Consider the following 12,090-nt stretch of genomic DNA (forward strand, 5'->3'; position numbering starts at 1 on the left):
TTACGCCTCTTCAAAAAAAAACACCAAACACATTTCTGTCTAGCTAATCCTTTTGATTACTCTTGTGAAGCCCGATTGCTTTGTAATGTTAAAATGATAACTGATTTGTGAACAATGACTTTGGCTGTAAAATTTGAATTGCCTGGCGTACAGAAATTCAAGATTTCATTTTTTGCTGCTGAAACCAAATTGCCTTTCTTCTGATTTGAGTAGAATATATCTTAGGTAATTTCAACTGAAATGAATACTGGAGGTCTGTCTAGTTGCAAATGATTCCTTTTGCTGGACTGGAACATTCATATCAGTACTGGAGTTCTGTGCATGTTCCACACCATATTTCTAAAATGTATCATAGGAAATAATTACTGAACACCAATAAAAATCTTTTAATCTGAACCTTAAACCTGGAAATGGCATTTAACTGTAGGCTGAGAGTAAACAAATTTGGCCACTTAAACTAGCTTATAAGATTGTAACAGATTGCTTGGATTGCAAATGTTCTATTTTACAACACACAATAAAAAAAGTAAGATCCTTCCAATTTGTACAAATAACGTATTTGCCACTGCAAGAGAAAACAAAATTTAGATCACAACTAGTCTCAGGGTTAGTGTCCAGACAAACTACAAGACCAATGTAAAGTTGGAAAATGAGCATGGTATCAGTTGGCAAGTTTTTACTCCATTTTGTGTTAAATTACTAACTTGAAAAGAGTATTTTCTATGCTGATAACCAGCTCAATGAAGAGAAAATATTGTTCCATAGCTCTGCAAAAGAGTACATAAAGTACAAGAACACATGAAGATGTCAATACTTATAAACACTCGAATCTTCCAATTTATTTTTTTAGATAGGGAGGCGATTTCATACCCAAAGCAACATTCAGATTCAATGTGGCAACCAAATAAAATGGTTGACAAAGTAGACGATTTTAACTTTCCAAATGTGGTCTGGGACTGCCAGAGTGCTATGGACTTAGATGGTATGGAATTTGTTAAGTGAGTTCTGGAAAATTTCCTTAGGCAATATATAGAAGGCCCTACTAGACACAGAGCAAAGTTTGCCCTACTGGAGACACAGCAAATTTTGACCTATTCTTGAGAAATAGGGCAGGATATGTGAATGGGGCATCAGCCCACAAACTAAAGTTCTAAATTTTGACTATGTTAGACAGGAATTTGCAAAATCTGACTGGAGTAGGCTGTTTGCGGGTAGTGACATCTGCCAGGAAGAAAACTTTTAAAACAAAAGTTAGTACAGTACAGCACAGGCACAGATCCTTTGATCCATTATATTTTGCTGAACTCACCGAACCAGTAATTAAATGCCTAACTAAACTAATCCCATCTGCCTACACAATGTATATGTGTGTACACAATGCACATATCCCTCCATTCTCTATATATTTACATGCATATCTTAAGAGCCTCTTACACAACTCTGCCTCCAAATTTATAAAAATTATGTTTGTCTTCACTACCACCTATGGCAGTGCATTCCAGGCAGCCACCACTTTGTGTAAAAATATGCACTGCACATCTCCTTTGAATTTGTCCCTCTTACCTTAATTGCATCCTTTCTAGTATTAGACATTTTGACTCTGCAGGAAAAATAATGAATTTCTAATCTATCTAAGCCTCTCATAATCTTCAAAACCTCTGTCAGGTTTCCCCTTAGCCTCCACCTCTCCAGAGAAAACTACTCAAGTTTGTCCACCTCTCCTTGTAGCATAGCCACTCTTAATCAGGCAGCATCCAGGTAAATCCTTTCGGCACCCTCTCCGAATCTCCACATCCTTCCTATAACAGGGCAACCAGAATTGAATGCAATACTCCAGATAAAGCTGCAACATAGCTTCCTCACTCTTGAACTCAATGCCTCGAATGATACTTTCTTTAGCATCCTTATCAACCAGTGCAGTCACTTTCAGGGATATATGAACTTGGACCCCAAGATCCCTCTATACATCAACATTACTAATCTCCACCCATATTTGCAACTGATTATGTCCAATTGAATCCTTTGGAAATCTTCTACACCATCCACAATGCCATCAAACTTTGTATTGTCTGCAAATTTACTAACCCACATCCACATTCTCAACTAAATCATTTATACATATTACAAACATCAAAGGTCCTAGTACAGATCCCTGTGAAACAATACTTAGTCATGGACCTCCATGCAGAATAGATCCCACCAACCACTACCCTTTTTCTTTCATGGACTAGCCAATTCCGAATCCAAACAGCTAATGTACCATGGACTCGTGCAGCTTAATCTTCTAGATAAACCTCCCAAAAGGAACCTTTTCAAATGCTTTACTAAAGTTCAGACAACATCACAGTGAGTGAAAAAATTGGTGCATGGAATGTAAAAGGTTGGCCACCTCTGGGCTAGGGTTAAATCGAGGGCTGATGGGCAGGGCAGTTTGAAGGGCCTATTCCGTGCTGTATCTCAATAAACAAAAAGGTGGATGTGTTGCATTTTTGGGAAAACAAATTAGGGCAGAACACTCATGTAGTCAATGGTAGGGTCCTTAGGAGTGTTGTAGAACAGAGGAACCAGAGAGTACAAGTATATAGCCCCCTGAGAGTGGTGTTACAAGTGGATAGGGTGGCAAAGACAGCTTTTGGAATGCTGGTATCCACCAGCCATAGAAGTTGGGACGTTATGTTATAGTTGTATCAGAGGTTGCTGGGGCCACATTTGCAATATTGTTTTCAGTTTTGGTCACCACGCTATAAGAAAGATACCGTTAAGCTAGAAAGAATACAAAGAAGATTTACAAGGATGTTGCCGTAACATAATAGATTTAGTTAAGGAGAAAGGTGAGCAGGATAGGATTTTATTCACTCGAGCAAAGGAGATTGAAGGGTGATATTACACAGGTGTATAAAATCTTGAGACGCACAGATTGTGTGTATTCACTTAGTTTCTTTCACAGGGTTAGGAATAAAGAACAATACAGATTTAGGACGAGAAGAAAGAGACTTAATAGTAACCTGAGGTGGGGGGGCAACTTTTTCAACTATGTAAGTATATGGAATGAGCTGTCACAGCAAGTGTTTGAGGTGTTAACAACACTTAAAAGGCAATTGGACAAGCACATGGATAAAAAAAGATTTAGAGATATGGGCCAAACCCAGGTAAATAATAGTAATTTAGATGGGAACCGTGGTTTGCATTTCCATTCCGTGTGACTCTATGAGTGTATGCTCTCAGGTTGAAAGACATTCCACCATTTCACATCTCTATGGATATCATACCCAAGAAATCTGGATCACTTTCAAAAAGTTTCAATTCATCTAAGATTTTAGACATTTGGGGAAACAGTTCTGGAGCTTCACTATCTTGTGCGTAGTGAAGGCAAGTTCAGAATAATATTCCTTATTTTACAATTGTGGTTCTTTGTTCTAAACTACCATAAAAAGGTAAAACAATCTATTCGCCATTAGTTGCTACAGAGATACTTGCCTGAAATGACATCATCATTTACAGAGATAGCATAGCGATTGTCAAACACAAATAGTTTTCCCCTGTAAAAACCTCTTGGGAATTGTTCAAGATATTTGTGAATTCCACCTTTCAGTTGGTAAACTTCCTTACATACATCCTGAAAACAAACATGATACAGTATTCAACAAATAAACCAAGGACATACTCAATGTTACCTATTAGTAAGAGATGTGCTCTCCAAAGCAGGAGTGTTTGAAGTTTTGTTCTTTGTGGGTTATTTTGGTAAATGCAGTTAACATGTAAGCTGCTTCATCACAAAATAGAGGATATCCCAAGAGAGACTAGGTCAAAGGCCATGAATACAGCAATGTGCTTCTTTGAGTGCAACATTTCACAAAGAGTATTTAAGAATGTTGAATACTGCGTTGAAATCAATGCTTCAAATAATCTGAAAACAGTGTGAGCAGAAGATGTCAAGATATTCTTGAGTACTTAATAGGATTTGCTCACCAATGAGGCAGCAACATGAAAGATAACTCTTTCTGAATCAACAGGACTATAATAGTCTGAAATGGGATAATTCAAAGGAAAAGTAATCCAAGTACCAAGAGAATCAAAACCGTTTCAATTTCAGAGGTTGGAACACAGCAGCAGAAAACCTACAGGGCATAATTTAGACAGTGTTTAAAAATTTGTTTTTGGCTCTGGTTGTTACGTATAAGTTAATAATATTTAAATTGTAACACCATTATCCATGGATGGGCCAACTGGACGAATACACAGAAATTACTTTCACAGCTTTAGATACTTTTACCAATAAATTACAACTTTGTATGCATTGGATTAACAGTTTTAATGAGGCACTTTATATAAAATTATCCATGGGGGAACACAGAAAATTTAAAACTCTATAAAAATTGCATGCTCCTGAATGCCAAGGGAGCAACTTTAAATTCTTACAGATTTACACTTACTCTTAATAGATTATTTGTGAAATTCCCCCATATATCAATAACTTAACTTCATATCAACAGGAATTTTTGTATTTTGACAGTCTGCAACGAAATTATTCAGATAGATTTCATGTTCCACTAAGCTTCTCACCTTTGACCTCAGATAGGCTGATCCTCGTTCACAGCGGATTCCTCCCGTGCAATACATAAGGACCTGTTTGCCTTTAAAGCAATCCAAATTTGTATCAATGTAATCTGGAAAGTAGCTGAATTTCCGGATATTGGGAGCAAGACAGTGTTGAAAACTTCCCTAAACACAAACTATAATTCAGCAAATGACTTTTAAAAAGAGTACAAGAATTACAAAGCAGTATATTTAATATTAAAAGGGCGGTATGAAAAGTAGTATTCATAAACTATATTTGGCAAATCAATCAATAAGCTGAAGGCACTGCATATTCAAAGCACAATGTTTAGATTGATTATTTCTGAATAATCTCTGGACGCACTGCTCTCCGCACCAATTCTAACCTCAGCATCAAAGCTGCAGACAAGAGGGGTGCTGTTGTAGTTTGGTGGACTCACCCCTATCTTGCTGAGGCCAGATGGCAGCTCTCAAGCACCAACTTTTTCTTATTTTTTGAACGGGACCCTCAGGCTATGTCACCAATCTCTTCGACGCTAGAGATCTCACAGCAACTGCCACCAATCTCATAGTTCCTGTAACCAGCACTGCTCATTTCTACTTTCTACCCAAGATCCACAAACCTAAATGTGCTGGTAGGCCCACTGTTACTGCCTACTCCTGCCCTACTGAACTTGTGTCTGCATACTCAATTCCATTTTGTCCCCCTTGGTTCAGTACTTTCCCATCTACATCTGTACTCCATCACTTCAATCACTTTCATTTCCCTGTCACTGATTGACTTACTTCCATTATGAACATCCAGTCCCTATACACTTCCATCCAATATCAGGAAAGCCTTAAAGTTCTCCACTTCTTTCTGGACGACAATCTGACCAGCTCCCCTCTACCACCACCATGCTCTATCTGGTGGAACTCGTTCTCACTCTCAGCTCCTCCCACTTTCCCCAAAGCAAAGGCGTGGACATGGGCACTGCATGAGCCCGTAAGACCAGGAGACACAGGAGCAAATTTACGCCATTCAGTCTGAAGTCTGCTCTGCAATCTGAACATTGCTGATTCATTTTCCCTCTCAACCCCATTCCCTTGCCATCTTCCCCCTCAACCTTTAATGCCCTTACTAATCAAGAACCTACCACACTCCACTTTACACCAAATGACTTGGCCTCCACAGCCATCTGTGACAATGCATTCCACATATTCACCACCCTATGGCTCAAGAAATTCCTCCTCATCTCTGTTCTAAAGAGATTTCCAATTCTGACCATTTTCCACTGCTGGAAACATCTTTTCTTTATTCACTTTATCTAGGCCATTTAATATTCAGTAGGTTTGAATGAAACCAAGCCCCGCAACACCCCCCCCCCAACATACTTCTAAACGGCAGTGAGCACAGGGTTAGAACCATCAAATACTCCTATGTTAACCCCTTCATTTGTGGATTATTTTCACAAACCTCCTCTGGACTCTCTCTCTCAAATGCCAGCACTGGTCAAACCACATTTGGAGAATTGAGAGAAGTTTTGGGCTTCATATCCAAGAAAGGTATATTCATATCACGCCAAAAAAAAGATTTCTCTAGTTAACATCTTAAGTATCATCCTACTGGTTGGTTTACATACTGGCAACCCCTGCATTATGGGGGAAGATGGGTTTGCAATCCAAGAGTTGGCACTGTGGTGTTTCACAACACAAAGACGTGCAATCTGCGCACATGTTAAAAATGCAAGCACCCAACCCCTCACCCACACGAATTCCATGAGAGGAAATTTTATCCTGTATCTCACATTTTTGAGTAGTGATTTCTGTATGCTCGTGGGCTGCCTCCAGCACTTCCTTAGGTTGTGTTAGTTGTTAACTCAAACAACCCATTTCACGGTGTCTGGGATAAATAAATGACTCTAAATCTGTAAGGATGAATCCCTGTAATCTGAAAGCCCAAAGAGTTTAAAGTTTGCCCATGGTTTTAATGGTTGTGAAACAATGATATCCTCAGAATAGGAAGTTAGTGAAAGTCTCTATGCTACCTGTGAGAGAAATGTGACAGAAATCTTTTTTCAAAATTTTAGTTGTTTAAGATAGGATGTTCCACCACTTTAATGCAAAATAAATTATCTCCAAATAAAAAAAACTGGAAATCTTGAGCTAAAAGCAGAAAGTAGTTAAAATGCTGAGGAAATCAGTAGCAACTGCGGAGACAGAAACAAAGTTAACATTTCAAATTGATAACCTTTCATCAGAAGAGTAAAAGCAAGAAACGCCCAAGTTTTAAGTTCTAGTAAAGGGAATGACTGGGAGAATAAATGGTATGATAGGGTGGACACCAAGACTGATGCAAACCTGTTGGTGCCATTCAAGAGGGCCATGACGGTTGTTAATTATAGCTGATCTTTCTAGATAAAATGTAAAATACAGTTCAGAGAGAAGAACAACACTGGACTGTAAATTGCAGAACACATCATCTGGCAGAAAGCTGAAATAAAAGAATGCTGAAAATGATCAGCAGATCAGGTAGCGTTCATGGAGAGAGGAAAAACTGAGTTAATATTACAGATTAATAACTTTCAATCGGAAGTGAACACAGAGGGAAGGCTGGTATATAAAATTAATCAATTCATTTTTCAATTCAGCGATTGCAATCTACCTAAATGGAAGACGTTCACAAAATTGCTTTGTATTTTATTGGAACAAAGAGTAGGTACTGTTCTGCAATACAGTTTGCATTTGGTTTCTTGAATGTAGAGGACACCACATAATGAGCACCAAATGCAATATGCTAAATTGGAGAAAACACCCTATGCTACCCTTAGGGTAGGAATGGACTCTCAATATTCCTGGATTTCAGAGCTTTGAAAGGGATAGACAGGGCGGAAAAAGGGGAGGAGGGGCGGCATTACTAGTCAGGGATACTATTACAGCTACAGAAAGGGTGGGTACTGTAGCAGGATCCTCTTTTGAGTCAGTATGGGTGGAAGTCAGGAACAGGAAGGGAGCAGTTACTCTATTGGGGGTATTCTATAGGCCCCCTGGTAGCAGCAGAGATACAGAGGAGCAGATTGGGAGGCAGATTTTGGAAAGGTGCAAAAATAACAGGGTTGTTATCATGGGTGACCTTAACTTCCCTAATATTGATTGGCACCTGATTAGTTCCAAGGGTTTAGATGGGGCAGAGTTTGTTAAGCGTGTCCAGAACGGATTCTTGTCACAGTATGTGGACAGGCCGACTAGGGGAATGCCATACTAGATCTAGTACTAGGTAATGAATCGGGTCAGGTCATAGATCTCTCAGTGGGTGAGCATCTGGGGGACAGTGACCACTGCTCCCTGGTCTTTAGCATTATCATGGAAAAGGACAGAATCAGAGAGGACAGGAAAATTTTTAATTGGGGAAGGGCAAATTATGAGGCTATAAGGCTAGAACTTGCGGGTGTGAATTGGGATGACGTTTCTGCAGGGAAATGTACTATGAGCATGTGATCGATGTTTAGAGATCTCTTGCAGGATGTTAGGGATAAATTTGTCCCGGTGAGGAAGATAAAGAATAGTAGGGTGAAGGAACCATGGGTGACAAGTGAGGTGGAAAATCTAGTCAGGTGGAAGAAGGCAGCATACATGAGGTTTAGGAAGCAAGGATCAGATGGGTCTATTGAGGAATATAGGGAAGCAAGAAAGGAGCTTAAGAAGGGTCTGAGAAGAGCAAGAAGGGGGCATGAGAAGGCCTTGGCGAGTAGGGTAAAGGAAAACCCCAAGGCATTCCTCAATTATGTGAAGAAAAAAAGGATGACAGGAGTGAAGGTAGGACCGATTAGAGATAAAGGTGGGAAGATGTGCCTGGAGGCTGTGGAAGTCAGCGAGGTCCTCAATGAATACTTCTGTTTGGTATTCACCAATGAGAGGGAACTTGATGAAGGTGAGGACAATATGAGTGAGGTTGATGTTCTGGAGCATGTTGATATTAAGGGAAAGGAGATGTTGGAGTTGTTAAAATACATTAGGACAGATAAGTCCCCGGGGCCCAATGGAATATTCCCCAGGCTGCTCCATGAGGCGAGGGAAGAGATTGCCGAGCCTCTAGCTAGGATCTTTATGTCCTCGTTGTCCACGGGAATAGTACCGGAGGATTGGAGGGAGGCGAATGTTGTCCCCTTGTTCAATAAAGGTAGTAGGGATAGTTCGGGTAATTATAGACCAGTGAGCCTTACATCTGTGGTGGGAAAGCTGTTGGAAAAGATTCTTAGAGATAGGATCTCTGGGCATTTAGAGAATTCATGGTCTGATCAGGGACAGTCAGCGTGGCTTTGTGAAGGGCAGATCATGTCTAACAAGCCTGATAAGAGTTCTTTGAGGAGGTGACCAGGCATATAGATGAGGGTAGTGCAGTGGATGTGATCTATATGGATTTTAGTAAGGCATTTGACAAGGTTCAACATGGTAGGCTTATTCAGAAAGTCAGAAGGCATGGGATCCAGGGAAGTTTGGCCAAGTGGATTCAGAATTGGCTTGACTGCAGAAGGCAGAGGGTCATGGTGGAGGAAGTACATTCAGATTGGAGGATTGTGACTAGTGGTGTCCCACAAGGATCTGTTTTGGGACCTCTACTTTTCGTGATTTTTATTAACGACCTGGATGTGGGGGTAGAAAGGTGGGTTCGCAAGTTTGCAGACGACACAAAGGTTGGTGGTGTTGTAGGTAGTGTAGGGGATTGTCAAAGATTGCAGAGAGACATTGATAGGATGCAGAAGTGGGCTGAAAAGTGGCAGATGGAGTTCAACCTGGAGAAGTGTGAGGTGGTACACTTTGGAAGGACAAACTCCAAGGCAGAGTACAAAGTAAATGGCAGGGTACTTGGTAGTGTGGAGGAGCAGAGGGATCTGGGGGTACACGTCCACAGATCCCTGAAAGTTGCCTCACAGGTGGATAGGGTAGTTAAGAAAGCTTATGGGGTGTTAGCTTTCATAAATCGAGGGATAGAGTTTAAGAGTCACGATGTAATGATGCAGCTCTATAAAACGCTGGTTAGGCCACACTTGGAGTACTGTGTCCAGTTCTGGTCGCCTCACTATAGGAAGGATGTGGAAGCATTGGAAAGGGTACAGAGGAGATTTACCAGGATGCTGCCTGGTTTAGAGAGTATGCATTATGATCAGAGATTAAGGGAGCTAGGGCTTTACTCTTTGGAGAGGAGGAGGATGAGAGGAGACATGATAGAGGTGTACAAGATATTAAGAGGAATAGATAGAGTGGATAGCCAGCGCCTCTTCCCCAGGGCACCACCGCTCAATACAAGAGGACATGGCTTTAAGGTAAGGGGTGGGAAGTTCAAGGGGGATATTAGAGGAAGGATTTTTTTACTCAGAGAGTGGTTGGTGCGTGGAATGCACTGCCTGAGTCAGTGGTGGAGGCAGATACACCAGTGAAGTTTAAGAGACTACTAGACAGGTATATGGAGGAATTTAAGTTGGGGGCTTATATGGGTGGCAGGGTTTGAAAGTTGGCACAACATTGTGGGCCGAAGGGCCTGTACTGTGCTCTACTATTCTATGTACCCTATCACTTTAATTTTTCGTCCTCCCACTTTGTTGTCCTTTATTATTGGGCTTTCTGAACAGACTTTTATTTCAGATTTCCAGCAACTACAGTATTCTGTATCTCACAGTGCCACGAGATAGCACCAACACCTTTAACGTCACCCACAGAACCTTGGTTTCCATCCTACCATACATGTTACTTTTGTTCTCAAGATCTTTTCTGACTCAGGCAACAACTTAAAGATGCTCACTTTCTTACAGTTCCAATTTTGATGAAGGATCATTAATCTGACATATACCCTCTGACAGAACTGATTTCCCACCACTGCAACTGGATCCCACCAAAGAACCTGCGGCAATACCATCTCCACGAGATGTTGCATTTCTCACTTGAAAAGTGACAGAACATTAATGTTGTTAATATGCAAATTTACTAGCATAACATAGAACAATGAAAAATATCCAATGAGCTTTAAATCTCCTGTATGTGGAAATTTGTGTATGTGATTGATTATTTGAGACAGGATAAGTTACAGGGGAGAAAAAAGGTTGGGAAATAGGATGCTCTCAAAGTCAGCAAAGACTTGATAAGCCAAATAGCTTGTTAGTAACTAAATTTGAAATAATATAAATACAAACTTGTTGAATGATTTATCCTGTTCTGTTACATATTTTCCACAAGCTACATCTCACTAATTTTCTGCCTAATATTTCTATGACTTAAGATTTTCTCCTTAATTATTTAAATATGTCACAGTAGGGGTAGGATTGTAATGTGAAAGCTTATACTGTATATTTGGGTGGCGGGATACAGCTCTACCAAAGGTGTAAAGCCCCCCTTCCCTCTACTAGCCCGCAGGACACGCTTGGGCAAGATGTAGCACCTGCTTCCATGCTTAGCATCCACCGCGCCACCCAATCAGGGTCACATGAAGCCATGGAAGCTGGTGGTGGATGGTTGTGGTGCATATCACATGATATGGTTATGCAACCACTGATACCAGGCAGACAATCTCTGAAGAGCATTGATTACGGTCCAGACGAAGGCAAAAACAAATCACTTCTTAAGAAAATTTGCTAAGAACAGTCACAGTCATGGATGGACCATAATCACATAATGATGATGATACAGTAGCTCTTTGTTATGATTTGATAATTATTTATGCAATGGCCAATTGCTTGCAATAAACTCCACATTTCAAAGGTTCTAAACTTGTTGCTACTTTTCCTTTCAAATCCAAACCTTCTCTCTGTTCCTGTACCTGATTTGACTTTTTAATTCACCCCCTTTTCCTAGTCATTCTTATTTTAGTCTCAATCCCCAAATCTCAGTGGCTGATACACTTCAGATCCTTGTTGCTTTTGTAATGACATTACAAGCCTTACTTGGCATGTTAGATTGCAAAATATTATCCAGGTGAAGAGTGCAGGAGAAAGCTATTATGTTATTGCTCCAGCAAGTTCTGGTTCCAAACTTCAAACACAACTGCTAATCAATTTATTCCTCTTGCTTAAGGTGAAAATGGTATTCTAACACTAACTTCATAGTGGCACAGTTAGTACAGTTGCTGCCACACAACAGCAAAGACCTGACCTTGGGTGCTGATTTTGTGAAGTTTGCATGTGCAGCTCCGGAGACCAATTGATTGTTGGCTATTCATTGTGGTACCATTACAGACAATATAGGTTTTCATTTTCTTCTCTCTATATGTGCAGGTAGGGGATCACATTATATATTTCAGAGAAACCACCTTCATCAAATCCAACTACAATATTCACAACATCTTGGTTGCAATCAACAAAATTAAGAATAGAGCATGAATTTAGGCCCTTTAGTTAAGTTTAGCACAGTTGCATAATAATTGCAGTTGCATAATAATTGCACAAAGTAACCAACATTAAAGTTTAATAAACATTTCCTTTATCAGTTCACTAAAATTTTCCAAATGGGGTTCAAAACAATTGTTGCCACTTATCGATCATTTTTAAGTCACGTAAAAAAATG

At 40.1% G+C, this 12,090-nt stretch overlaps 1 protein-coding gene across 1 annotated transcript in view; it reads right to left on the bottom strand.

Moving 5' to 3' along the window:
• Positions 1–12,090, bottom strand: part of LOC140211719 (thiosulfate sulfurtransferase/rhodanese-like domain-containing protein 2) — a 29,077-nt gene that overhangs the window by 2,003 nt on the left and 14,984 nt on the right. The window contains exons 7-8 of the mRNA XM_072281810.1: positions 4,564–4,722; positions 3,478–3,616 (exon numbers count right to left, since the gene is read on the bottom strand). Coding sequence (XP_072137911.1) covers positions 3,478–3,616; positions 4,564–4,722 — 298 coding nt within the window. The remainder of the gene's footprint in view (positions 1–3,477; positions 3,617–4,563; positions 4,723–12,090) is intronic.

The sequence above is a fragment of the Mobula birostris genome, chromosome 17, assembly GCF_030028105.1.
Source record: "Mobula birostris isolate sMobBir1 chromosome 17, sMobBir1.hap1, whole genome shotgun sequence".
NCBI lineage: Eukaryota > Metazoa > Chordata > Chondrichthyes > Myliobatiformes > Myliobatidae > Mobula > Mobula birostris.